The sequence below is a fragment of the Amphibalanus amphitrite genome, unplaced genomic scaffold (genome assembly GCF_019059575.1).
Source record: "Amphibalanus amphitrite isolate SeventyFive unplaced genomic scaffold, NRLGWU_Aamphi_draft 000064F_arrow, whole genome shotgun sequence".
NCBI classification, from domain to species: domain Eukaryota; kingdom Metazoa; phylum Arthropoda; class Thecostraca; order Balanomorpha; family Balanidae; genus Amphibalanus; species Amphibalanus amphitrite.
The window spans coordinates 1,073,764-1,101,378 of record NW_024881560.1 but is presented as its reverse complement, the minus strand read 5'-3'; the positions used below and the strand labels follow the sequence as shown (position 1 = coordinate 1,101,378).

At 46.3% G+C, this 27,615-nt stretch overlaps 2 protein-coding genes across 2 annotated transcripts in view; both read right to left on the bottom strand.

The window, feature by feature from the left end:
• Window positions 1-27,615, bottom strand: part of LOC122378718 — a 32,903-nt gene that overhangs the window by 3,154 nt on the left and 2,134 nt on the right. The window lies entirely within an intron of this gene.
• On the bottom strand, window positions 1,247-27,615 carry LOC122378717 (mediator of RNA polymerase II transcription subunit 15-like). Its single transcript, XM_043360154.1, has 3 exons — window positions 27,528-27,615; window positions 3,276-5,432; window positions 1,247-3,057 (listed from the first exon to the last, which is right to left on the bottom strand). The coding sequence occupies exons 1-3, from the start codon at window positions 27,592-27,594 to the stop codon at window positions 3,041-3,043; spliced, it is 2,241 nt and encodes a 746-aa protein (XP_043216089.1). The 5' UTR covers window positions 27,595-27,615; the 3' UTR covers window positions 1,247-3,040.

The following is a 27,615-nucleotide window of genomic DNA, read 5'->3' as shown; positions in this document are numbered from 1 at the left end:
TCTTGAATAACTCACGAACCGCTTACGCTATCTACTTGAAACTTGGCATACCTTCTTCCCCATCGATTTGACGTCTCCTGTGCAATTTTGAAGAAAAAATTTCCATTTTTTTTAGATATATCGATTTTAGTGATGTAACTACATGGCGTTTTCAGTCAAAAAATGGTAAATGTTTAAAAAATCGCCAAAAATCGAGGTTTTAAGCAAATTGCAAATTAAGGACATGAATAGACGCAGCTTAACGAGTTCTTTAAAATGGCTATCTCGGATTTTCCATAAAGTGCGTTTTTCACCCCTAAAAATTCAAAAAACTATATTTTTAGGAAAACAGCTAATAAAATCCAAAATTTTGGGAACTTCCAAAAAACCGGAATATATGTTATAGAGCTCTATTAGAACATTAGATGTCCCAAATTTCAACTTTCTATCTTGGTTTTTGACCCCCAAATTGTAAAAAATAGCTCCAACATGCATAGGGCATGGTGACGTCATAAGCATTTTCGTGAATTAGAGGCACTTCTGAACATCGCATGTGAAAACAAATGGCACCACTAGATTCCTGGGACAAAGCCCGTCTAGAAAAGTGCATTTTTATGTCAAAAATAAAAAGTTGAAAAATTGATTTTTTTCTTGGCCCTCCTTTAGTTATGTATGGTATAAACGATTTTTTATGCTTTCAATGCACACTTATCACCAGCACAGTGACTTGGGGTCACATATAACCATTACCATCGGATTCGGCGTGAAAAATAAGCCATAAAACATGTGTCGCACGCCCATGTAGCAGAAAGTGAAAACCGTGACCTTTCGTGACCTGACCTGACCTTGACCCGTACTTAGTATGATTCCTATACGCACATGGTACCTTCACTAGGCCTTTGAGGTCATTTTTGGTGAGTTTCGAGCAGCAGCTATCGATTCCGCTGTCCGTAAGCCTAATCATGCAAAACCCCTGAATTTGACCTTTGACCTCACCTTGACCCGAAAGTTGACCTCAATCTTAAAATCTTAAGGGTGCTTTGGAAAGGTCTCGTAGAGACCTTTCGAACGCCGCCTCGCGGGGCTCGATACGACCATTGGTTCTCGAGATAACAGGGGAGTTGGATCCGACCCCCCCCCCCTCCCCCAGGCTGTCGTGGGTACGGAAATAGCCCAGGCGGTGCCGGGTTAAAGCATTTACCCTCCAGCAGCGTCCAAAAATCGCTTAGATTTGTCGATTTCCAAGCCTGGATAGAAAACGTACAAATTTGATCATATTTTTTCTTTATTTGCATACTTGCATTCATACAGCAATACAAACATCATTATTTCCTGAACGTGTCGGCTTTAACCCTCGCCGGCCGAGGGGGGGGGCGGGTGCCGCCCCCCCCCATAGGGTTTTTTCGCGATAGCTCCGAACACGCTGGCGATAGAGAGCTGAAACTTGGCATACCTAACCTTTGATTCAAGCCGGATCTTTTGACACCAACCGCATTTTTGGGTCAGGTCAGGTCACTGACCTATGACGTCATAAGTAAACCTCTGCACGGCCTTCAGATGTCGCAACTTCACAACGCCCTCACTGCCAGAGGAGATGTCACAGGGAAATGAAACTTGCAGGATCTAGTATCCATTATGAGTCTCACAACTTGTATATCTCGGATTTTTCCTAAAGGTCATATGAGGTCAGGTCATTTTCGTGACCTCACCATTATAAGTCAATGGGGAAAAATTCAAACTGCTATTCTGGCGCCGGGAACGATCTCCAACTATCTCAAGCACACGGAATCGTGATTTGATGCACTCCTTGCAAGGTTAGATGCGTCACTTTTGCAATGTTGACCTTGCGTGACGTCATTTATGACGTCATCAAGGTCATATTAGTTTTTCGTCAATAACTCTTGATCAAATTGAGCTAGCGAGACGGGGAAGCCACCATTGGACTCAGGAAGACCTCCCAAATCGAATGATATGCGACATGACCTCTTTCGACCAACTTCGTGACCTAGGGGTGCTGACCTGACCTTGACCTGAGGTCAACACCCCAAGTTGACCTGACCCGAACAAAAAGTATATCATTCGACGCGCCTGAGCGAGACGAACACGATGCGGCCAAAATCGCGGCTCTGCGGCCGTTTTTTGCGAAGTTATTCACCAAAAACTGAACCGTACCTTGGGGCACTTGACCTGACCTCAGAGGTCACCGGTTGACCTAGGACCTTAAAATCGGGTACCAACCTCTGCGTCTCGTAACGGCGCACACGCTCGTTTTTTCCGCGACGCGCTAGCTCCACCAGGGGCGAAACGGCGAGGGGGGGGGTCGTACCCGCCCCCCCCCCCCCCCTCGGCCGGCGCGTATGTAGAAAACCAATAGGTCCGGCGAGGGTTAAAGAGCTTTTACTTTATGAATAGGAAGTAATCCAGTGAATAACGGGTGACGGTATCACACCTTTCTAAAATGCTTCTCTGGTTTTCATATTGTGTGGTACCCTTCGTTTAATAATAAGCGGAAGACAAGGGTGGTGAAATATGTCAGGCCAGTCTTTCGAATGAGCAAGATAACGTTCTTCAGACCGGCTTGGACTTCATAAATAATGAGCCATAGAACTCTTTGCAGAAGCATATTTAGTTTCAGGATACGGTTAGATAGATTAGCTACAAAATATATTTCATGTACCAATAAACATTCCATAGCGTATACATTTTCCGGGCATCCAACCAATCAGAGCATACCACGTGCTTCATGGCAAATTAAATGGAACGTCCCTGCCAAGATTTACATAAATTGCTCTATGATACACACAAGCGGTTAGCGCTACTCTTCCGCATCGCGTTTCTCAGTTCATTTAGGCTGCAGACTGACTCAAGCATGCGGCCGTAATGTGACGCTGGACATAGCTTATTAACTAAAGCCTCATGGAAACCTGAGCCCGGCACGGCTCGGACGATTATCACAAACACATGTCGATAGCTGGCAGCACAGCGATCCGCTCCCAGCTTTCGTTTCCTGACGTCCAATCCCACAGAGGATTCTCTTCTGCTTATGCCCTCACATCGTCTCTTAGACGACGATGTAGCCTGCAGGCAAAGAACATGTTATCAGTCAATGTGTACATGGTAACAGCAATTTCCGATCATACGCTACCAGTCAAGTTTTGCCAAGCTCAAAATCGTTATCGTTCAAATTGTGTCATTTTATCATGCATAGTTCCTCCCACATCATAAAAGAAGTGTGATTTTATATGTAAATGTAGAAGAGACAGCGAGCATCTTTTCTATCGTTTGTCATATCTCACCTTGTCTACGGAAGTTTCCGACCCTCTTCTTCTTTGCGACGAGGAGGCCAACAGCTACGCTCATCACCACTGCCGAGCCGAGAGCTAGCAGCGTGACGTGTAGCATCGTGAGACTGCTGCTGTCTTCGCCGCCACCTCCTGCAGCGTCTGTCGGTGCTCGCAGACGTCCGCCGTCGTCATGGCCGTGAACGGAGGAGCTGTCATCATGTCCATGCACTGAGGAGGAATCGTCGTGACCATGGACGCTGCCACTGTAAGTGCTCCCGTCGTCATGTCCGCGAAGCGCTTGGGACAAGAGTTTCATGATCTGTTCACTTTCCTTGATATCTCCATCGCGTTTACTTGACTGGAAGCTGCTCTTAAAAGAGTCGGCCAGCTCCAGGCCGGATTCGAGTCCACTGGGCTCAGTTGCAGGCACATTTCCGTACTCGTGTATGTTGCGAAAGTTTCCGAGATCCTTGATATAGGTGTTGCCGGACAGGACGAACATCGCCTTTGGGATGCCTTGCCTGTCCTCAGAGTTCCTCCAGTCCTCGTACGCTCTAGCACCAGGGTCTTTTGTGTCCCTAGGTGCACCAAGAAGATGGGCGATAGTTGCCGGGTCGAACTGAGGCTGCTGGGGCTGCTGAGGCTGCTGAGGCTGTTGGCCGCCAGGTCTGGACGCTCCTAGAAGTTTCAAGAATATGTTGGGGTCGAGCTGCGGCTGTTCAGGCTGCTCGCCAGCAACGGTGGTGTTTTCCCTGTAATTGGTCTGGTTTTGGAACGCCTTGATGGCATCGATCAGCTCTGCAACAAATGATGGGCCGGGACCGAGGATGACCTTATTCTGAGGGGGACCGAACAACTTGTCAATCCACTTGGGATCGAGCTGCGGCTGTTGCGGCTGCTGCGGCTGCTCTGGTTGGGCTGGCTGCTGGGGCTGCTGCGGCTGCTCTGGCTGGGCTGGCTGCTGCGGCTGTTGTGGCTGAGCTGGCTGCTGCGGCTGCTCTGGCTGCTCTGGCTGCTGCGGCTGTTTTGGTTGTTGCGGCTGCTCTCCTGATTTTGATGCACCAAAGAGGCGTGCGATGATAACAGCAGGATCGATCTGCGGCTGCTGTGGCTGCTGCGGCTGCTGTGGTTGCTGTGGCTGGGCTGGTTGCTGCGGCTGTTGTGGCTGCTGCGGCTGGGCTGGCTGCTGTGGTTGCTGTGGCTGGGCTGGTTGCTGCGGCTGTTGTGGCTGCTGCGGCTGGGCTGGCTGCTGTGGCTGCTGCGGCTGGGCTGGCTGCTGTGGCTGCTGCGGCTGCTGTCCTGGCCTTGTCGCGCCGAAGAGGTGTATAAATGCAGCAGGATCGATCTGAGGCTGCTGTGGCTGCTCTCCTGGCGATCTTGGTGCCCCGAGGAGGCGGGTGATCATGGCTGGATCAAACTGAGGCTGCTGAGGCTGCAGCGGTTGCTGAGGCTGGCCTCCGATAACCGTGCTGTTCTGATAGCGGAAATCGCGGATGAATGAAGCAAATTTGGCAATGAGTCCAGGGGAGCCCGGCTCAGACCCCGACTTTGAAGCGCTAAGGACATGGTCCCCAGTCGGCTTTCCAGGGCGCTCATTCATAGCTGTACCTTCGGCGACACTATGGTCTTCGTCCAACTTGTCGTGGAGCTTCTTCAAGACGTCGTCAAGCCAGGTATAGTAGTCTGTGCCATTGTCGAAGACATCAAATCCGCCGTCTTTCTGCGGGGATGACAGAAGTCCGGTGGGAGACGAGAGCCGCAGGAGATTTTCACCCTTTGCCTGCGATTCGCCTGCTGCTCTTTTACCTTCATCGTCCCTCTCGTCAGCGCTTTCAGGGTACTGTTCGTCTCCGCTGTCCTGGAGGGTCCGGTTGGCGAGGATCTTATCCAGATCATCGCCATTGATTTCGGCTTTCTTTAATTCATTTGCGATGAGCTCAGCAACCATCTCGGTCATTTTGTCGTAGGACGACATTTTGCTGTCCACGTTGAGGCTGCTGATGACACGGTGGTCACTCTGATCCTCGGAAGGCGACTGCCCGATGAAGGAAGAGTTTTCCATGATCTGCATGTTGATGCCGTGCATGTTGATGACGTTCGTCATGCCGCTCGGATACGTCGCGTCATCATTCCGCGGGCTATTGTGTTCGGCAGCTACAGCTTGTGGACCTGAAACAGAGAAGAAATGTGAGGGAGCTTGGTGCCATCAGACAGCACCGGTATATCAACGATGTAGACGCTGGTCAGCAGTGACTAAGACTTTGAATGGCAGTGGTGAAACATTGGAGGACAAATATTAACTTTTTCCATTATTTTCATATGGCTATTGAACAATAACGTACACACACGTACGTACACAAAAAGAAAACGCATGCGACCAGCATGCAGGGAACATTTTCCCAACACGCCACGAATTCGATTGCCTACTGGCAGTTTAGTGCGGTCAGATTAGTTTGGTACCAAAATGTGCCTGCCGTGCCAAAAATGTGCCAGTACTCGGCAGCATCAGTCACCCAGGGAACCTGAGAACCGCTCAGAGCAGTCCCGACGAACCGATATCTCTGTTTATAGCAACTGCAACAGAACCGCATTCGCATCCGAATGGTTTCGCAATAGCTGGCTCTTCTGGCATGGAAATTAGTGGCCCAGTGTCACCAAATCTGCACATCCAGCATCCATGCCTTGCATATCCAGCTTTGCTTTGCATGAATCATACGTGTGTCCGGGACCCAAGGCAGTGGCGCAGGAACAACTCAGGCAGGGGGGGGGGGCACACCATAAAAATGATCAACCTAGGGTACCCGGCAATCTAGTTTTCTTACCGGTTTTAGGCCCCTTATTTTTCATCCCTTGGCTTTTCAACAAAAAAAGAAAACATTTGAAAAAGTGCACTATTCCGTTTCAAGGTTGTGGGGCACCGGCCCCCACGACCCCAGAGTTGGGGCGGGGGGGGGGGGCAATCTGCCCCCACTGCCCCCCCCCCCCGGTTCCCGCGCCTATGGCCCAAGGCAGCACGGTCGCGTTACGTCCAGATGAACTTGGCAGCCGGAATGAGTCAAGGAATGGGTCAGCCGGAATGGGTCAATTGTATCGATTGCGGAAACACGGCGAGAACTGATGTTTCCCGTAATAGGTTCTGTTAGGTGTATGGGAAAATCGCGTCGCGTAACTTGACATGGGCAATAGGCATTGCGTATGGCACAATAACCCAATGTCATTTAAGGTCAGGTCACCACACCCAATGAAATGGCTCTGCTTTTATCTTTCTTTTTAATCACAGAGAAATTAAGTTCATGATTGAATAAATTGACTATCTGATCCAGAAAACTGTTCGACGATTGCTTGACGGGTTGCTGAGATATTTAATTGGGGCTATGAAAACCGTAACTGGGCAAGACTGGGCCATACCGAACATTTTCCCTCACCACAGACACAGCAAAATCGCAAGCCATTGTCGCACAAGTCGCACACTCGCAATCTTGATTAAAACTTTGCTGAAAAAGCATTTTTGTGATATCCGGTGCCATTTTTTACCTGCATTTATGTTGCCGTTTTTGTCATATACCTACCTATTTACCTATTTGTGAAAGTTATTTGCTTACTGGCATTTCTCAGCCTCTCGTAACAAAACTGCACAACCCACATGGGTTTCATCAATTAGAAGCCCCGGCAACGTCAGCAGGCTGACAGCATTACGATACAAAAACGGCGTCCGAGCAGCGCTCCGGAAACCGCCGCCCCCAGGCTCGCCCGGCCCTGGCCTGACCTTCAACCAGCGGCCACGTGACTGGTCTCGAATCGGGTGACCAATCCGGAGCTGGTGGTGACGGGCAGGTCGCTGCGGAGTTCAGCGGCGTAGCCCCGGGGCGTCAGGGGCGGTGGAGTTTATATGTGTCGAGGCTCGAGCCAAAGTTTTCTGCTAGTTAGACGGGCCATACTGGACATGATATGCACGAACAGCTGTGCAATGCTATAGTGGCCAAAGTGGTTTTGTTCGCGACCTTTCGGTGACGGAAGAAAAGGGAAACGTCAGAAAACGAGACGTGTCGGAGACATCCAGTTCCTGCGGAGGCCCTTCTGCGCAACCAATGGTAAGCTCGTAAATGCTACCTACTGTTTCTGAATCACGTTGTGTTCGATACTTACTCAACATGAGGCACATGGTACTGGTACACTCGGGGGCAGATTGATGTTCCACAACTCTTTATCCACCGGGTTCCTATGGCTCAGCATTGGCAGCAGCCGCCTGGTACCGGTAGACTGTGCCGCTTCACTTACTTGTCAAGCGGCACAGCCTACCCACCCGTATGACACCGGTCTGAGTCGGTGGCTGGAAGGTGATGTGGGCCGCCTGTGACGTCAGCGCAGCGGTGAGGGCCGAGCCCGGAGGCATGGCTCGGGTCGGCGCGGTGCGGCGGCTGGCGAGGGCTGGGGAGTGAGGTGGGGTGGGAGCACGGACATCGCGCGGCTGAGCGAGTGTAGTTAACTTTCGCGTCTCAAGGCGCCAATTATTCTACCTAACAATTGTGCTAAAGCAGAACGTTAAAATGTCCTATCCCCAAGACAGCGCCTATCATCATACTTGCCATGCACATTACGACACACTTAAGCGTGGCAATGGGACAGCCGATAGAACTTATGTCACTCGTGCATCGAGGTGTGGAGCTGTATTTTGTATAACATATTAGTATTATGGCCTGGATTGAGCAGATTGGTGTCTATTGTTTCGCACGGCAATCGTCCAGAGACGTGGGAACTGGGGGTTATGAGTAGCGCCGCAGCCAACGCCCCAATTTAAAGCGATTATTACTGTTGCTCTTTATGTGGTCGCAGCCCCCAATAGCAAACCGTTCCAACTAGGAGCCAAAAAGTCAGCCACTTAGGGGGGGGGGGGGGGGGGTTCGAACCGGGCTTCTCCAACCGGCCAATTCACGACACGAGCGTTCATCCACTGAGCTACCGAGAATGGTCCTCGTCTGCACAAAACAAAATGACATTCACCCGCTGACCGCCAATGACAGTATTGTGACATTTGATCGCGTTTGACCGCGGCGGGTAGTCGCTGGTTTCGGCAGCTCAGTGGATACACGCTATAGCATCGTAGGGTGGCCGGTTGGAGAAACCCGGTTCGAACCGTCCCAGGTGCGCGACTTGTTTGTTCCTAGATGGAACGGTTTGCTATTGGTGGCTGCGACCACACATTAGAGGAACAGTAAGGCTGGGGGGATCCATGTGATCGCAAGGCACCTCGCAGTTGCGATCAAACGTAAGTTGAATCGGAACAGATATTGGAGGGATCCATCACATCGTAGGCTAAGTAGATACGCAAGTTGTATCGCAAATGGTGAAGATACGAACTAACTTTACGAATCTTCTCGGTCGATCGGAAGGCCGATCGTAGCGAAGCTTTACCTCTTTCTCAAGAGAAAAATATAAGAAATTTTCAAAATTTTCACAAAACCGAAATATATATTAAACAAATATGGTTGATGAACACGTGTGAAAAATTTGAAGTCGATTTCTTCAAAAATGGCTGCGCTAGAGCGTCTTAAATTTACACGTTGAAAACGGTCACTTTCACGTCATTTTTGTAATTTTTTTTCAATTTTGAAATTTAAAAAGTGTTTTGGGCAATTTTTCGCGTTAATTGCGAAAATCTGACCAAAACATGTATCGCACCATCAATGATTCGATACGCCATCAGAGGCCGCGCCGCGGACAGGTGGGCGCGGTGATACCTAGGCCGCGTGGGGGTTACGTTACACTGGTGTTCGGGAAGGGCTATGTCAACGCGAGGCAGGCCGCGGGGGAGCCGGTTGCGGCGCCGGTCCGTATTTGTCGGCGCCTAACAGTGCAGCGGTGCGTTTATGGCGGAGGGAGGGGAAGCGGTGTAGTGTCGGCAAGGCCGCACACAGGAGAGGGCACACGGCCCCCCCCCCCCATTTGAGTTGGGGCCCCTAATCTTTAGACCGCCGAAGACCATGTAAAATGAACTGAAATAATGATTGAAAAGACCGGGAGGGCCCATCTCGTTCCCCAGCAGGCCCATACGAGTCCATAAATGCCCAGTAGCGCAGCCAGGGGTATTGTGGTGAAATTTCAATGGCCCTCAAAAGACCTCAAAGGGCCCACAGATGGGGCCACCGGGTCCTCAGATGGTCTCGAAGGGCCCTCGGTTAGCGTCAAATGGCCCTCATCTGGTGTCAAAGGGCCCTCAGATGGCCAAATGAAGGGCCACAAGATGGCCTCAATGAGCCCTCAGATGGGTTCAAAGGGCTCTCAGCCAACGTTAAACCTACCTCAGAAGACCTTAAAGGGCGTCAAAGGGCCCTAAACCTGCGTCAGAGGGCCCTGAGCTCGCGTCAAACGACCCTCCGAAGGCCTTAAAGAGTCCTTAGCTTGTGTCAGAGGGCCCCCAGCTGGTGTCAGTGAGCCCTCCTCAGCTGGCGCCAAAAGTCCATCTGAAGGCATCAAACGGTCGTCAGCTGGAGTACAACGGTCCTCAGATGCCGTCACGCGGCCCTCAAAAGCCTCAAGGAGCCTTTATAAGGTCTCAAAGGGCCCTCATTTGGCCTCAAAAGGCCCTCCGCCAGCGTTAACCGGACTTCAGAAGGCCTTAAAGGGCCCTTATCTGGTGTCAGAGGGCCCCCAGCTAGTGTCAGAGGGCCCTCAGTTGGCGCAAAATGGCCATCAGAAGGCCTCAAACGGTCCGTAACTCAAGTCCAACCGCAACGGTCCTCAGGTGGCGTCAAGCGGCCCTCAAAAAGCCTCAAAGGCCGCTTAGAAGGCAGCAAAGGGCCCTCATATGACCCCAAAGGATCTTCTGCTGGCGTCAAACGGACCTCAGAAGGTCTCAAAGGGCGTCAAAGGGCCATGAGCTCGTGTCAAATATAGAAGTGCCCTTAGCTGGTGTCAGGAGGCCCCCAGTTGGTGTCAGCGTGCCCTCAGCTGGTGTCAGAGAGCCCTCAGTTGGCATCTACTGGCCATCAGAAGGCCCCAAACGGTCCTCAGATGGCGTCCAACGGTCCTCAGCTGACGTTAAGAGGCCCTCAAAAAGGCCTCAAAGACCCCTCGGCTGCTGAAGAGGCCCTTAGCCTCAAAGGAAACTCAAGAGACGTTAAACGGCCCTAAAAAGGCTTGAAAGGACCCTCTGCTGGTGACAAAGGGCTCGCATATGACGTCAATAACAGCTTTGTCAAAAACGGACCTGAGAGACCTTGCCGGTCCCTGGTTATAAGGGACTCCTGTCTCTTGCAGTAACCTGAGTGGCCCACGTTTACTGAGGGGCCCCTGGTTATTGAAGGAGTCCCTGGTTACTGGAAGGGCCCCTGGTTATCAGAGGGTTGGTTCCCTGGTCACCTGGTGGGTCCCTGATCAATTGAAACCTCCCGATCATCTGAGCGCCCCCTGATTGCCTTGGTCTTGGCGTTGGCGTACAGTTTAAAGTCGTCGGCACACTGCGGCCTCCTCTTTCTCAACAAGTCCCTCTATTTCTTCTACAGCGAGGGCGATTTCGTCAAAATACTCCTCCATCGCGAAGCCTCGTGCGCAAACGCAGTCTTCGGGGCGCTCGCTGCGCCAACTCTTGACGCCAACTGACGGGCTCCAAATGGCACAGATGGACTCCGAAACGAACGTGGGAATGCCGACACATGATCCCTCCAAATTTACAGAGGAGATGTCCCTGACAGCCCATTTGCAATAGGGGTCACTTTTACACTATAGACGTATGGGGAATTCGACCTTATCGACATGGTACTACGAGGTCAGCTTATCTGCTTGGCATTTAAATCGTAGTAAAACTGGCATTTAAACGCTGCGAAACAACTTACGTACAACGTAGCTCCGATGGGCCGCTCTTTCTTTTTCATCCCTCCGATTTTCTTCCGATCAAGAGAAGTTTCGTACCGAGAGAAGTTTCGCAGCCACGTCCGATATAACTTACGATAGCACGGATCCCCCCAGCCTAAGAGTTGCTTAAAGTTGGGACGCCGCGCTATCCAAAAATCCCAGTTCCCACGTGTCTGGACGATTGCTGTGCGAAATAATAGACACCAATGACAGGGCTGGTAAAAAGCGCCGATTCGCTGATAATATCGGAGCCAGAACAATAGCTGTACAAGCGACTTAGGGAGCCAGAAATAAGCGTTTCAACGCAAGTATGCATGTGCAGGATAACTGCTAAGTTTTGTTTCATATGTTCATTTTATTTCTACGACAAACCTCAAAATACAAGATGCCTGAGCACGAATATTTAATTAGTAACAGCATTCAATTTCCCAATGAGGTCTTATGCGCAATGTTTGTCTACAAAGTAAAAAGCTGGTAGCCTATTCAGAATAGCTGTAAATGCTTACCGCGAACAGCGTCAGCATCCATCACCGAAGAGCCATCAGTCGATTTCCAGTTTTAACACTACGGAGAATAGGGCTCCGCAACTTTTATCAGTTGATGAGGACCTAGTGTTGAGCGAACGGGGAGCCACAGAGCCTTCTACCATTGGCGGTTCACTGTATTACCGACTAGTTTAGAACACAAATAATGATATTCAAGTGGACTTTTTAAGAAGTCTCGTGCAGGGTTGCGGCACGGGCAAACTGTACATTTCATGGTATGTTGGTTGTTTTTCGGTTGGATTTGACGTTGCTCCTCTTCTGTATAGTACATCTCAATCTCATAGCAATATCATAGACCACCTACCTCAATATTTTAAGCTGATCAAGCTGTGGAGCTAGACATAAATATGGCGCTTGTTTTTATTTTGAAGATGCATACGGATACCTAACTCAAGTGGCTAACGATACTCATTTATTTGCCAACCAACCAAGGTTAGCATATTTGTTACTAAATTAAATTAAATTTTGTATATCAAGATATGTTCCTCTTCTGCATGTTTTTCTTTTTGGTACGTCATACTCAAAATATGCCTATATAAGCAATCCTGATTTATATTTCAGGCATTTTGTAACTAAAATTAATATTAGACTTTCACTTATAATGCCTTTGTGTTTCAGTTCTCAGCTTAGGACATCATCAATTCAATCATGTGTATCTCAGATGAAGCAGACAATGACCAGCCTGCGGAAGATCTATGCTAGTGGGCGAGATGATGAAATTTCCTCTGTTGGTGAGTCAGTATTATATTTTTTTGTCAACAACATTCATTGCCTTACATGCATTTGTGCCTTACATTTCTGTCACCAACCAGCTTAAACAAAAGTAGAAGAAATTATATACCGTAAAACGGGGTGTTAAGGGACAGTTTTCAGGTGTTTTGTTAGATAACTCAAGAAGGGTTGGAGATAGAAACATCAAATTGTCAGCATTTTATGTGGAATTTGGTGCTTTACATGCCTGCCACATAAAAGTTTTTAAGATTTATACCTGTGTAACAGCTGGAAGCTGTGACATTTTTTTCTCCGTACGTCAAAAAGGACATCTCTCACACTCTATACGTAAGGACGATCGCACTGCCTGCCGCGGCGCTGAGCCGGCGTGGGGAGGGGGTTGACCAAACGATCCCCCGACCCGTCGGCCGGTCACCATTAAGCGAAGATCAAAGGCACGCCGAAGGGTGGAGTACAAACACACCCATCCGGGCCGGCGCAGCTGCCGCCGACAAACGCAGCGCAGTCGGAACCACCTGCCCCCGGTGCTGGACCAGCCACCGACATCCGGTGAAAATCGAGTGTGAAAACGTCATCCGGCAGGAGACAGCTGAGACGGATGAGCCGAGCAAGTGAGGATGACGTCACGTTCCGGCGGAATGGAGGGAGGAGGGCGACGGTCTCGACTCCGGATGCGAGACGGGATGTCGCCAATTTTCAGCCCCGGTCAGGGCTGCCGCCGGAGGTCATGCCAGGAAAGGACCGATTAACTGTCCCGGTCACAGAAATCGACCCCCGCCGGAACCGGATAACGAAAGGAATAAAATCGGACCGCAGAAGAAGCGAGGGGAACAGAGCACGGTATCAGACCACGGGTGACAGACCACGGGGGAGGAGAGCTCATCGGGACGGCGGGTCGGCCGGCACGTCTCAGTCTGAGGCTGGCCGACCCCACCCCTGCCGGAGCGGAGGGACTCTGCTGCCGCGACGGAGATTCGACGTGTCAACCATCATCAACTGTCAAGTGAGTCATCTCATCTGTCCGCCTCATCAAGACTGCCTCCCCGTCATGGACAATTCACCTCCCATTTACCCATCGGATGTCTCTGATCTGGATTACAAATGCCACTCCCTGAGGTCTAACTTGAGCCACCATTAGGAGGGTAATGGGTTAACACCGTGTAGGGGAGGGCGGTAGGATGGTCTCGCGCGCTCCATATTGCGTCCCGGCCGGGCAGGCCGCGGTACGACCTGTTTGTAAGGGAGGGCAGATGGTCGCTACATTCCGCTTCCGACCGAGCAGCACGGCAGTGGTGCGTCTGTTTGAAAAGACGGGGAGGGGTGTGAATGGGTCCGACTAGTCCGGCCTTACCAATGGGGTAGGGAAAGGGTTAGCGAGGCAGCCGGGGCGGGTCAGTAACGGTCAGTGTAGGCTAATGGCTCACCATTACATTGGTGTTGGGGGGGGGGGGGGAGCGCTATCTGTCGGCCATCACGCGCGCGGTCCGGCCGCAGTGAGGTGTGGGATTCGAGGGGAGGGGAACAGGTCAGATGGTGTCATTTTGGGGGCGCTGGTCACTATTGACGCGTCAAACTACGTCAGATGACGTCATGACAGTTCAATTGGCGATGTTTTGTAAAGAATCTTTTTGCGGTTAGGACGTTAGGATTAGATTTAAGGCTAAGTTGGCATTGGCGAGCTGACAATCGATCGTGGTACACCGGTTGAAAATGACCAGTATTGTATCGTCCGTTTGTAAATATAGCGTGAAAATTTAACAATCTGTCTGGGAAAGAAGGGAGGGTTACTTCAGATATGTTGCTGATTCGGATTCACGGAGACCGCTAGCTTAATTATCTTTAAGTTGTCACGTCGACCACACGACTTTACGCCGGCATAACCTTACAGGCTCACCGGGACTGCACCGCGGCGATCTGATCACGAATCAACGGAAACGCAATGATCACGCCCTCACGACGCGACCACCACAAATTCGTTTTTTTTTTTTTTTTGCTAGTAGGTCAATATAAGCTGCTCTACAATCTGACTTGGCTGGTCTCGGTAGATCAGCGTTTCAATCCACTATCAGTCTAGTGTTAATCCAAGGCTTATCAATCGATTCTCAATTCTTACAAAGTGCTCTTCGAGATGAATCGACGGTCAGCGTAGGATTGTCACGTCCGTGGGATAGATTAATCATTTGGATAAGGTTTGATAAGAAGGCGGCCCAAGAAGTCGTAACGTGTTCAGTTACATTCGGATAGGGAGAGTAAACATTGTAAACATCAAACATTATTCTGCTCCTTCGGCAGCTCAGCGCCAGAACAAGAAAGCTGTAAGTCTGAATTGCCTTCCGGTTCGTTATTAAATCAGCAATGAGCCGTTTCGTGACTCGCGTTTATATAAAACCGACACATCCGAATCACCATTTCAATCGTTATAAATTTATCGCTGTTCGTAACCTGTCAATCAATTACTCTTTCTGTCCTAGCATTATCAGTACCTAACTGATATTGATGCTAGCTCCCCCGTCGAGGTATATCAAAGATTAACGTAGAAATGTGACGGTTGTTAAATTGATGCATCATTTGAGGCAATTGATCATAAACATCAAACGAGATACCGTTCAAGGTGACGTGAAAATGTCACCTTGCTTGTACACAACTAGAGTTGGTTACGGAGGGAAGCGAGAAATTATCACCGCCCATTAATCACCATTCAGGTATGATAAGGACCGTTTTCTTCAGATCGGATTACTGAACGGTCTGCAGACCCCAATTAATTGACAGGAACCATGTAACGTGCACGGTCACACCACGCATTATGCCGCCGGGCAGCATTGCCTACACTTCCAGCCAATCATGTTAGTTAACACCGGGATTCGGGAACGTGATCACGCCCACCCGTTCTTTGAAGTAGTTAATGTGAGTAATTTTGGGAGTATGTTGGGCCCCGTAGGTTTTTCTAAAACTGAGCGATTGTAGTCAGAACGAAATGGAAAACGTATGCCCCTTGACCTTAAACAATTAACAGGTTAATAGCTGCACCGACGGCAGCGCCCCTAGCGCCACCTACAAGACCCAACTCTTTCGGTACAAACTCCGACAGCGCTCAGATGCAGCTGACAGTGCCACCTGGCGTGAAATAGGCCGGGCTGGTTCCCAATACGGCCGCGAGAGCTCGCTCGTGTGCACGCATTTATGCGTGAGCTGAAATAAGTGAGTGAGAGGATGAGTGAATGAGTGGGCGCGTGCGGGAGTGGGTGAGTGAATGGGGGCGTGAGTGCGTATGTACATTAGAGGGAGAGAGAGTGAGCGAGAGAGAGAGAGAGAGAGTGAGCGAGAGAGTGAGTGAGCGAGAGAGTGAGAGAGAGAGAGAGAGAGCGAGAGCGAGCGAGAGAGAGAGAGAGAGGGAGAGAGAGAGAGAGGGAGGAGGATGTCGAAGCAAAACGTTTTAATTCAGTCTTTACAAAGATCGACCCCATAAATGAAAGCTTTTGTTACGAATTAGATGCGTGGCACTCTACTGCCACCTAGCCAGTATAACCTATTACATCCACTAGGCGGCGCCAAAAGCGTCGATGAGTCAGAATGGTCGCCGGTCAGGTGTGGAACAAGGTCATGTCACCGCTAAGCTCATAATTACAAGCGTTTAAGGATGCTTATCACCTAACCCTCCACGTTGGCTTAATTTACAAATCTTGTATATGTAGATTCAATGAAATATCTTTTGTTTAAAGGACTCAGACCAACAACAAGCCAAAGGTCTGAGTTTCAACTTCGTTTCAACATCTAAACTTCATAAGATAGCTTTTGATCACAGGGCACATTCTCAAATGATCTAAATAACATTAGTGATCATTGCATTGGAATACGTTCAATTTGTCGAAACCTTTCAAGTAAGGCGTGATAACTCATTTAACCAGCAGGCAAAAGTGACCGTCATGCTAATTTAACCCAGCTAAGGCAAACGGCAAGGACAGTTGAATCTCACGCATGCTATCCGCCATCCGGTCCCCATCGGATTGGAGAGCGCTGGCCCAGCAAGCCCTCAGCTCAGCGGAACCGCGAACAATGCACCAATATGGATCTGCTGAGAGAAAGAAATTATCTGTTAAGACAGCTGGACGAACCCTTCTTTCAACGATTGACCCACGCTGACCTCAGTAGGAAGACGGACAAATTTGCGGGTGGTCAAAAAGGGGAGAAATAGACAGCAGTCACATATGATCAAAATTTAGTAAATCTTGGTGAACAACTCTACAGTCTAATTCTGGGAGAAACTGGTTACCTTTGTCAGTCGAAAGCAAACTGTACACCGCGAGGCATGCTACCAACTCAAATTAGCAGACTATTATAGGCCAAAGGCAGGAATGGAGAATTAATTGTGTTATGATTGAGCGCGCATCACTAAAACTTAGAAATTGAGCGTGGTGTGAAAAGATAGTGACAACTGTACTTACAAAGTTTTGGAGGGACACGCTGAAATTAATGAATTCAGATGATAAATCAGTAACATGCAACAATTCAAGTCCGACTATTCCCAGTCGCATCCAAGGTTGTTTCATCCGTTTCTGTTGACATGATCTATTGAACATGGAATTTCAATGCTAATGACCATTGACCTCTCAGTCACAAGTCACAACTGATCTCATATCTGGCCTCGGATGCTAGCACCACAGTTTCGGACCAGTGTGGTTTCACTTAAGAAGGGGTACCTTGGAATTGAAATTTATAAGGCATCAGTGACTATAACAATCTTTGTCGGGTGACGGAAGAGATACAACGATGATTACACCAGTCTGAGTCTTTGTTGACCCATTAATTTAGTTCAAAATTAGCACCATTCTCCAATGGCCAGTTCCCATTAGCTTCTTAAAATTTCTTATAAATTTAGTCTGAATGGTTGAATGGGCAGCTTTGTGAAATCAGAGCTCGCACTAAGCATAGTTTGTTGTGCTGAATCTGACCTACCGCCCAACCGCGCAATTCCAGTTGTATAGCATAATTTTGTCTTAAAGTTCAACATGTCCTCACGACTGGACACAGCCCCCCTGATTTGATATAAACATTACCCATTGCTGATGTTCCCACTCGAATAATTGGATATCACATTTGCCAAAACTTGTATACCTTCAACAACATAGCAATCAGTAAACCGAGCTTCCTTAAATTAGAACACCACCAGTCGATTGTCAATTGCAAGTTAAATAAATCATCTGGTCGAGTATGTCAATAAAAATCTGCATTATAAAATTGACTCTCATAAATCGGTCCAGTAAGATAACATGAAATCACATGAGTTGGATTGTTTTTAAATAGAAATGCCAAATTGAGACTAATCCGGCGCACTACCTTAGAGTTCCCTTGATGCAAATAGGTACTTACGACCCAAGAGAAATTTGCGACAACGTGGCGAGGGACGCCAGACAACAATCCACAAAAAAAAATATTCATGATCACAAATGATTGGGCACTACCGAGAATTACTTCATTAAATCACAGGTAACACTCAGAATAGTCGAGTTGAAATTCCGATCAAAGTTAGCGTCCCCAAGGTTGAACGATGGGAAGTCAGGATGTACTAACCCGCAAGCGACACGATTTTATGACGTCATTAATGACCAACAAGTGGGAACAGGAGACTTTCCGGGAATATGACGTCACCATGTGAATCGAGCACGCTACGTTGTAGAAGTTTCGGCTGATAGGCGTAAATATCGTGTAGATTAAAGGAGTAGTAGATGGTCTAACATTGGAGACGTTTCGGCTGATAGGCGTAAATATCGTGTAGATTAAAGGAGTAGTAGATGGTCTAACATTGGAGACATTTCGGCTGATAGACGTAAATATCGTGTAGATTAAAGTAGTAGTAGGTGGTCTAAGTATTTGGCTGCGCAGTTTTCTCTCTCCAATGATTTTTTTTTTGTGTTCTGTCGCGGGTAACAACTGACTCGTACCGCGCAGCGGTGCGCACATGGACTGAAGGGATTCTACGGATCAGACAGGTAAGGAGATACAGAAGGAGTGACTCTGAAGTGGTCGATAGATATTGAAACCGGAATTACACAAGGAGGAAAGGATCTAAGGATGGATGCTAGCCGAAGAGGAGGTATGTTGCAACACTTTCATGTGTTTTTGACTCTGCTGATACGTCTAAGTCTTCTAGGATTGGAACTGTCTCACGTTACGGAGGAAGTAAGTAAATATGTTAGGCAGATATCAGAACAAAGAACGCCATAAGACGCCCAAGCTGAGAGGTGAGTCAGAGAGAGATACAGGACGAGGGAGCACACCGCCGAAGGTGGGTGACAAATACGAAGATGATAGAAGAAAGGCGAGGAGTAATACCGCCGGGATGAGGTAAGTGTCCACCGTCGGAAGGATCGCAGCATGTATCACTCATGACGCTAACGCGCTTGAACACACATCTGCAGGACAGAATTCCACGGCGTCGGATAAAATTGTAGGATAGATTCAGTCATGGAGTCTTTCGAATCACACCGGTCAATGATCCGAAGGCGCCACTTGCGGGTGCCATGACTGCATGAGAGTACTGAGTAGGTACCTGTCTATGAGCCCAGTGAGACTGCGGTCGCCGGGCCAGCAGGATTGTGTCCACCGGTTCGTTAGGTGAAAGCGCGTAAGACGGTCTCTCACAGAAGGGCTGCAAGGGTCAGTAACCAACGTCCGGCCGCGGATTTTTTTTTTGTAGGGAGACAGAGACGTGCCGTGAGCGGCAGAGGTTGACGAACCAATCATAGTCACCGAGGAACGCTAATAACTGACGCTACCCGCGTCATATCTTTAGACAAGTAATCGGGGTCAAATGATGTAGGTGTTCGAAGAGAGTGGGCCAGCAGAGATTGATTGAACCAATCACACCCATCGACGAAAGCTAATAATGTAATCGCTACCTGCGTTGCACCTTTAGACAAGTAATCAGGGTCAAGTGATGTAGGTGTTCGAGAATATTGGGCCAGGGGGCCAAAGAGGTGCTAGGAAGAGCACACACGATTCCAATGTTGGAATGGGGCGCGATAAGTCGTTGGGATTTAAGAGTAAGATTAGATGGAATTCAAACTTATCACGGAGTCTATTGGGCAAATTGCGTTTATTGTCCCGGATATGTACCGCTGGAGGGGGTTAGAACAATTGCTGGGAGGGACTGAGAGGTCAACGTGGGATCAAACTTATTGTAGTGGGATGAGAGAGGTATGACAAAGAGAGTGAGTCTGAGAGAGATTGAGGTATGCGTCATATAGTGTAAGGACCAGCGGGAGATCTAATCTCAGCATTGAGGGCGACATTAAATGGGGATGTAATCGATTGTCTTTGGGATGATAGGCATAAGAAAGGGAGAGAATGGTGGGTAGCTATCAGGTATCAGATGGTGGCTTCAGGTTATGTCCTCAAGGGAGCCATCAAAATTATATGCTTTGGAGAGACTTCCGTGTCCTAAATTCCTTATGAGACAGATACCATCCTAGGCAGTGAAGACTATATGTTGACAAGCGACAAGCCAGCCTCATTATAAATATTGTTTGTGACGAGCCCCAGGCGCAAGGAACGGTGGCGGAAGAGAATCGATCAGCTTGAAACCAACGGACCGATCATCACTTGGAAATGGGTGTGTTATTACGTTTGAACAAGAGAAAAATCAAACACCAAGAGAGTCAACTAGTTAATCAACACTTTGTGGATCTACCAGCCTAAAACACTCACCTGAAGTTGTTCCAGAGGACGGCGCAGGTCGGCAACCATCTCGGAAAGAAAACAACCCCGATGAACGAAATTTTATTAAACAATAATTTTTTTTTCAAAACATACTCCCCACCGCTTCCGGACCCCCAGGGGGCCAATCACACCTGCATATTATTTTTTATTATTTTTCATCACTGTCCCTTAGCACCCCAATGTGGGGTGTTAAGGGACACCTATATTATTCCAAGAAATGGTTATCAAATGCCCACAATTGGGATGTGGAAGGGCACACAATTCATTTATTGAAATGTTTTGCATATTCTGTCACAAAACAAGTCAGGTTCATTCACCACTAATGACCTTTTTAGCCAATTGCGTGTAATGCAGTTTACGCTTCTGGAAAACGTGCTAATTATAAGGTAAACAGAACCAAAAAGTACCCTTCTGTCATCAATAAAAACCCATGTTGAAGCTAGTCACTTGTCATTATGTTGCCCTCTTTGTTTTAGCCTTTTTATGATGACATCACATTTACCTACATCAGTCTTCATTGACCCATCATTGTAAAAGAGAGTGTTGAGATGTTTTGTTGGATAACTTAAGATGTGTTAGAGATAAAAGCGTGAACTTGCCAGCATTTTACGTGGAATTTGGTGTTTTCCATGCCTACTGAAAGAAAACTTAATGAAATTATATTTAGATATTATTTTCTATTTTTTCTTCCCTGCCCCTTAGCACCCCACATCCACCTCAAAATATGCATGTATCTGGAAAAGAGGAAGAGGATGATGAATGAATGGGTAGATTTGCACAAGTTTTTCAGGAAACAAGTGCAATACATGTGACAATACACCTATGCATTCATTTTCCCTGTACATCCACTAGTTCATGTGGTACATACAGAGTTTTGGAGATGTTTCAAGTTTGTGAAAATGTAGCATGATTTTCAAATCCATTTTTGAACCAAATCACTTGCATGAAAAAACCATACATTTTTGTCCTATGGTCAAGAGCAAAACAGTGTCAACTACCACACTGAAGTTTTTATTGAACCTTCTCAAGTTAGGAAGTTAATATGACTCAAAATTTTTCCCATGCAACTGTCCCTTAGCACCCCACTGTCCCTTAACACCCCATTTTACGGTACCTACATTCTTTTGCTGTGTTTGACACCAGCCGAGATGTCCCAAAATCAGGATACATCAGTGAGCTATAAGTAAAACTAAAATAGTTACTGATGGATTTTAAGGTGTTCCTGAAAAAGGACGTTGTTCACCGCACTTTCAAGCCTTTTCTGTTACGAGTGTTAGGAGCCACTTTTCATGGCCAAAAATTTGGTCAGAGCCACCAAAACCATTTTTACCAGCCCTGACCAATGAGCTCAATCAAGGCCTTAATACTTATCTGTTAAAAACAATGTAGCTCCGCGACTCGATGCACGTGTGATATAAATTCTATCGGCTGTCCCAATGCCACGTTTAAGTGTGTCGTAATGTGCATGGCAAGTATGATGATAGGCGCTGTCTTGGGGATAGGACATTTTAACAACTGCTTTAGCACAATTGTTAGGTAGAATAATTGGCGCCTTGAGACGCGAAAGCTAACTACACTCGCTCAGCCGCGCGATGGTCCGTGCTCCCACCCCACCTCACTCCCCAGCCCTCGCCAGCCGCCGCGCCGCGCCGACCCGAGCCATGCCTCCGAGCTCGGCCCTCACCGCTGCGCTGACGTCACAGGCGGCCCACATCGCCTTTCAGCCACCGACCCAGACCGGTGGCATACGGTGTGGGTAGGCTGTGCCGCTTGACAAGTAAGTGAAGCGGCACAGTCTACCGGTACCAGGCGGCTGCTGCCAATGCTGAGCCATAGGAACCCGGTGGATAAAGAGTTGTGGAACATCAATCTGCCCCCGAGTGTACCTACTGAAATCATAGAGCCCATTTTCTTTAATATGGTAATCATTGGGTTATTCTTAATGTTCAATGTCAAAATACCTGCGCACTTCGCCTCGCATGCCCACAGTTCAAGCTGTTTTTTAGGTAATTGTCCTTGCTGCCTGGATTGTTCGAAATGCTCATGCTGCCTGACATGCGTGATCTCTTGGAAACGTTACGATTTTATTGGGCATGTGAGCAACAAATTGAAAAATAAGGTTACGGTTGTGAAAAAGTTTATCTGCATTTTATGGTACCTATAGTACCTATTTAGATTATGACCAACACTCACACATGCCTGTGCATTCCGCATTTTTCATCGCGAAGCTTCTTTTGACCCTCGCCCCGCTGGGCAAGAAAACGGCGGCGCCCAGCGCCGCCAAATTTTCAGTACCGTAAACGGGGGTGACTTTGCCTTGCTGGGTGACTTTGCCATGCTTCTCAAAAAATGTTTTAGGGTGATCTCTAGTGATATTTTACGAAGAATGTAATAATTTTTAATGCACAAATGAAAGATAATTGATGGGCCTTCCAAAATAACCAACACTGAGAGATAACTTACCACTAAATACCTAACTGGGCTCCATTTTATTGCAGTCATTGAAATGGTCAAATTTGAAGAGGTCCGAACTTTGTATTATCTAACCATGTTCTAGACCAACCGCGATGCTGAAACTTGGTATGGTTGATCATGACAAGGCTGTTAAGTTAGCATATCCAACAAAAATGGCATTTGTCACTTCATTTAGCTAAAATTTTTGGTGGCAATTCTTCCAAGTGAATTGCAGGCCACATGGGGTGACTTTGCCACCATGTTATCAATGCAAAAATGAAATACTTATCCGATGCAATTCAAAATAAGTTTTTAATATAGCATCATTTTGATCTCCAAACTGGTTTTTAGAAAGTACAAGTTTATATGTTGAAAGCTAGCACAGGAATGCACAGTGGGAGTATAGAAAGGCAAAAATTACCAAAATAAAAAAATGGACGAAGCTGGACCCAACTTTTCAGCAAAGCCATGATCATCTACAACTCCTGAGTTTGCCAGTAAGACTGGCTGAAGAAATCTGTATCATTTTATAGATCAAAACGCTGATAACAATTGTGTCGGTCAGTTCCTGCAAGAACGTCCTCTTTCTGTTCCTCTTAATGCCGCTGGAAAAAAAAGCGGCAAGGTCCTAGTGTACCGATACAATAGTATAGGTATTTGCTTATTTATCGATGCTGAACCATTTCAAGTATCTATTTACTATCAAATATCAATTATTCTCAACAAATATAATCTATTATAAAAAGTAAGGTATCTCTCCTTTTTTGTACATCGTTTAAGAGCAAAAAACCTCGAATTGATTTATTTTTTCCTATAAAACAATAAAGGATGGTTGCCCTTCCCCATACAATGGAACAAAAATGCTTGAAAAGTATTTGTTAGCGTTAAAAAACCATTATTTGGCATAGTGGCAAAGTCACCCCTTTTTCAGTTTAACTTTGCCACGACTCATTTTCCTTAGAAATTTATATTTTTAGGCAAGATATAAATACGATAATAACAAAACCCAAAGAGCTAATCGTCATCCGTGTTTTAAACATAGAGTCATCCCAATAAGTTAACAAGTTTAAAAAATACAAGCGTCTAAAGTTGAAAACATGGCAAAGTCACCCCCGTTTACGGTACCTTACTGGGCATCAATTTGACACCTCCACACAAAATCTCAAGTCTTAGGTCAACTTAGGTCAGGAGGTATTGAGGTCAAACTGAGGTTATGTTCGATCAAAAATGAGCAAAAAAAAAACATGAAATATTGAAGCGCTCACAAAAGCTACAGTTACTAAGCAATTTCAAAGTTCTTTATATCGTCATGTAGAGAAGAGACGGTACTACAAAAATCCTATCTTGGATTTTCACAACTTTGGGTTTTTGACTCCCAAAAATTAAAAAGTTGATTTTTTAGAAAAAACAAAAATTCCGAAACGTTTTTTTCTAACTTCGGAAAAATCGGAATAAATGTGATAGTTTCTGCGCTCTTCTATCTACATAGGTACCAATTTTTAGATCGATACCTCTTTTTGGCCAAGTTGCAGCAAAAAAAAAAACTGTTACCTACTGTAAAAACCAGACATGAGCATGGATCCGAGAGCTGGATCTATGATCTCAGTGGATCTCTCGACAAAATAGAGGGATTGGATCTATGATCCGAGTGGATCTCTCGACAAAATTCAGGGGTTGGATCTATGATCCGAATGGATCTCTCGACAAAATTTAGGGGTCGGATCTATGATCTCTGTGGATCCAGCGGGCAAAAATTTGTGGAGAACCTATGATCTGTATGGATCTCACGACAACATGTAGCCAATGAAACCCTTATCCTACATAATTGTACACCTTACAGTGCAATACAATTGAGAATTGTCACTTGTGGACATGGTTAAGACCAGTTGTAATCATTAGGTATCATCATTAAATTGAATTTAAATAAACAACATTTGTACTACATTTAAAATAAATCAAGGACATGCACATTGCTACTTTTTGTGACCAATTGTAACTTTTTTCATGACAGCACTGATGACAATCTTATCAACAAGCTACAGCCACTTAAATTCAATGAACAAACAGTACAGACAGATGCAGTGGCAGCGGGGCACTGCAGATTTTCATTTTGGTCCCATTCTTTCCATGCAACGCCAGTAGGGCTAATGTTAAAATGCCAAAATCTATGGGGGGCACTGTACCCTGGTGCCACCCCCCCCCCCCTGTTCCGCCGCCTATGGACAGATGCTAGGAAATCAAACCTGGAAGCCAAATAGGTCAGTTTTGCTAAAAATAATCCAGCAATCCACTTCTAACAGGTATGAAAACCCAATCCAGAATGTTCGTATGAGCTATTAGTATGTGCAACACAATTTCACTTTAGTAAGAATAGCCACCAACCTGTAATACTTCCCTAATAAAATTACAAGTTCAAAAATGGCATCAACTTCTTCAGATTACCTACTTTTGGCATCGTGCCACGTGTGGTGCCATGCTGTGCTGTCTTTATGAGAGAGCCTCCCAAAAAAGACAAACGAAATTCACAGCTCACGTTTTGGTAATATTGTTTTATTACGTCATTATCGTTTGACCAATGAAAAATCTTAATTTGACTAAAACCGTAATGATTCCAAAAGATTCCCCGTAATAGGCCCTTTAAACTAATGACGTAAGATATTGTGATTCTTTTGAAAAGTGAATAGAATAAAGATGCAAGGCGCACACTCGCGTATAGCACTAATGGCCATGTAATACCGTTTCAGCTTACGTTTACGTCATTAAATTCAACGCTACAAAGATGATATTCACAAACAATCGTATCGTAAAATTATGTGAGGAGAAAAAATGAACATTTTTTTGAAAAAAAAAATACTCCAGACTTTTGAATTTCCAGTTTGATTTTTTTTTCATTATGCTCGAAGGTAGAACGCTTAGCTCATTTGTTATTTGAAATGACGTCACGAGTTCTATTAAGATACTGAATAATCATTTTACGGTAAATATCCAAGGCCATTACAATTGATATTTCGCTTCCCATCGCTTCCGCAGGCTGTTGAATATTTTTATACTTTTGTTTATATCTCAGTTTATTTTATAAAATATTTCTTTCAATAGATTGAAATATCTTTACCTAACCAAGCCACATGTGTCAGTATCATCTTTTATTGTTTATGAATCAATTCATAGCTGGAGTGGAAACTGGAAAGCCTCATGGTTGTCTAATGCAAGATTGTCTTATCATTATGTAGATTCTAACATGAATTGTGATGTGGTAGGTAGTCAACTAGGTACATACCTAGTAATGTATTGTTCATTAGTCATTACTTTGACTTACCTCTGTGTTAATTGTTACTGCAAACTTTTCTGTTGGTATGTGAACAATCTTCATATCACTCAATTCTCTCAAGTTGTGACCGTCATGAGCCTCCTCTATTTTGTATTCTGTATTATGTAACTGGATGCCTTTACTAATATGGCCTTTGTATAAGATTGTTTGTTCCTAACCATACTTTGGTATTCATAACTTCTTATGAAAGAAAGTTGTTAACATTTTGAGCCCCTATGAGCTATGATCCCATTGGATCCCACGACAACATTGGGGAGCCAGATCTATGATCCGAGTGGATCTAGCGACAAAATTGAAGGGTCAGATCTATGATCCCAGTAGATCTCTCGACAAAATTGAGGGGTTGGATCTATGATCTGAATGGATCTCGGATCGGGATCCATGGGATCGGATCTCAGATCCATTTTTCCGGATCCAAGCACATGTCTGGTAAAAACTGTTGCAAAATTAATAACGTCAAATTTTTTAACTCAATTTTTGGCAATTCTAGAGCACGTAGCGCAAACAAAGACCACCATTGAACTCCATGACATGATATTTTCATATTGTGACCCTCAGTGACCTGACCTCTGTGACCTGACCTGGTATCAGTGACTTCAAATAGCAAAATATATGTTTGACGAGCAATACCCCATCGATGATTTTCAATGCAATGCATTTTACTCGATTTTACAGCGCATTTCTTGAACTGCCTGTAAACGGTGAAAATTCGACATTTGACCTGACCTGTGACGTCATCGGTTTGACCTAGGTCAATGAAATTGGGTCACAAGGTAGTTCCTTGTTGGGGCTATCAAACACCGTTTGCTGGTTGTCGCTATGTTGCGCCCCCCCCCCCCCCCCAGGGCGCGTTGCTCGGCAGACCCCAACTGGTTAAATTGAGTTTGAAAAGAGACCTAATATGACAAAGTATGTAGGCATACCCAGAAATGATTTTTCCTCTTTTAGCTTGGTGAAGTTCCATTGTACCTATGTCAAAATAACCAGCATCACCAAGCGCGTAGAAAGTTATAAGCTTCAAGTGAAATGGTTGCCATTAATCACTAATATGACAATGCTGTTTCCAAGATAAAAATTATGCCTGCCTTACAGTATCTGTTATCGTGAGAATATAAACGGATTGCTAACAAAGCCATCACTAGGTCAAACCGTATTCTGCTTGCCACCGCAGAGAATCAAGTAATAAAGTGCTTGCGTTATAAAAGGCTTGCATTAAAGTCAAATAAATTGTGACGAATGAAGTATCTTCCAATAAAAGCACACAGCTGCTCTTCACCAGCTCTTTGTGTTTCAACAGTGGGAAGCTTCATTCAGTACCTACATAAAACGTGTGTGCCCTGGGATAAACGCATGCAACAACCATTGACCATTGCATGCCGTGCCAGACCAGATAGTCACAGGGGTTCCGTTAGAGACAGCAATCCTCCTGTTTTAAAAGTGTTTCAGTCCACTATAGGATAAATATATTTGCGAACCACTTTCCAACTCCCTCTGGACAAAATGCTAGCCCACGTGCATATCTGTAAATTTTAGTCTACCTCTAGCTAAACCCCGTCGACAGGTATGCTGAAGTCCATCAGCTCATTGTCTACCGTTTGTTAGCCCGGTTATATGGTGCACCCTGACTCGACTACTAACTTTTGGCCATAAGTGTTTGTCCGGGTCCAGCGACGGACCGCTGAGAATCCATCCACTCTAGCACCATTTCCCAGTATTCCTTTACGTC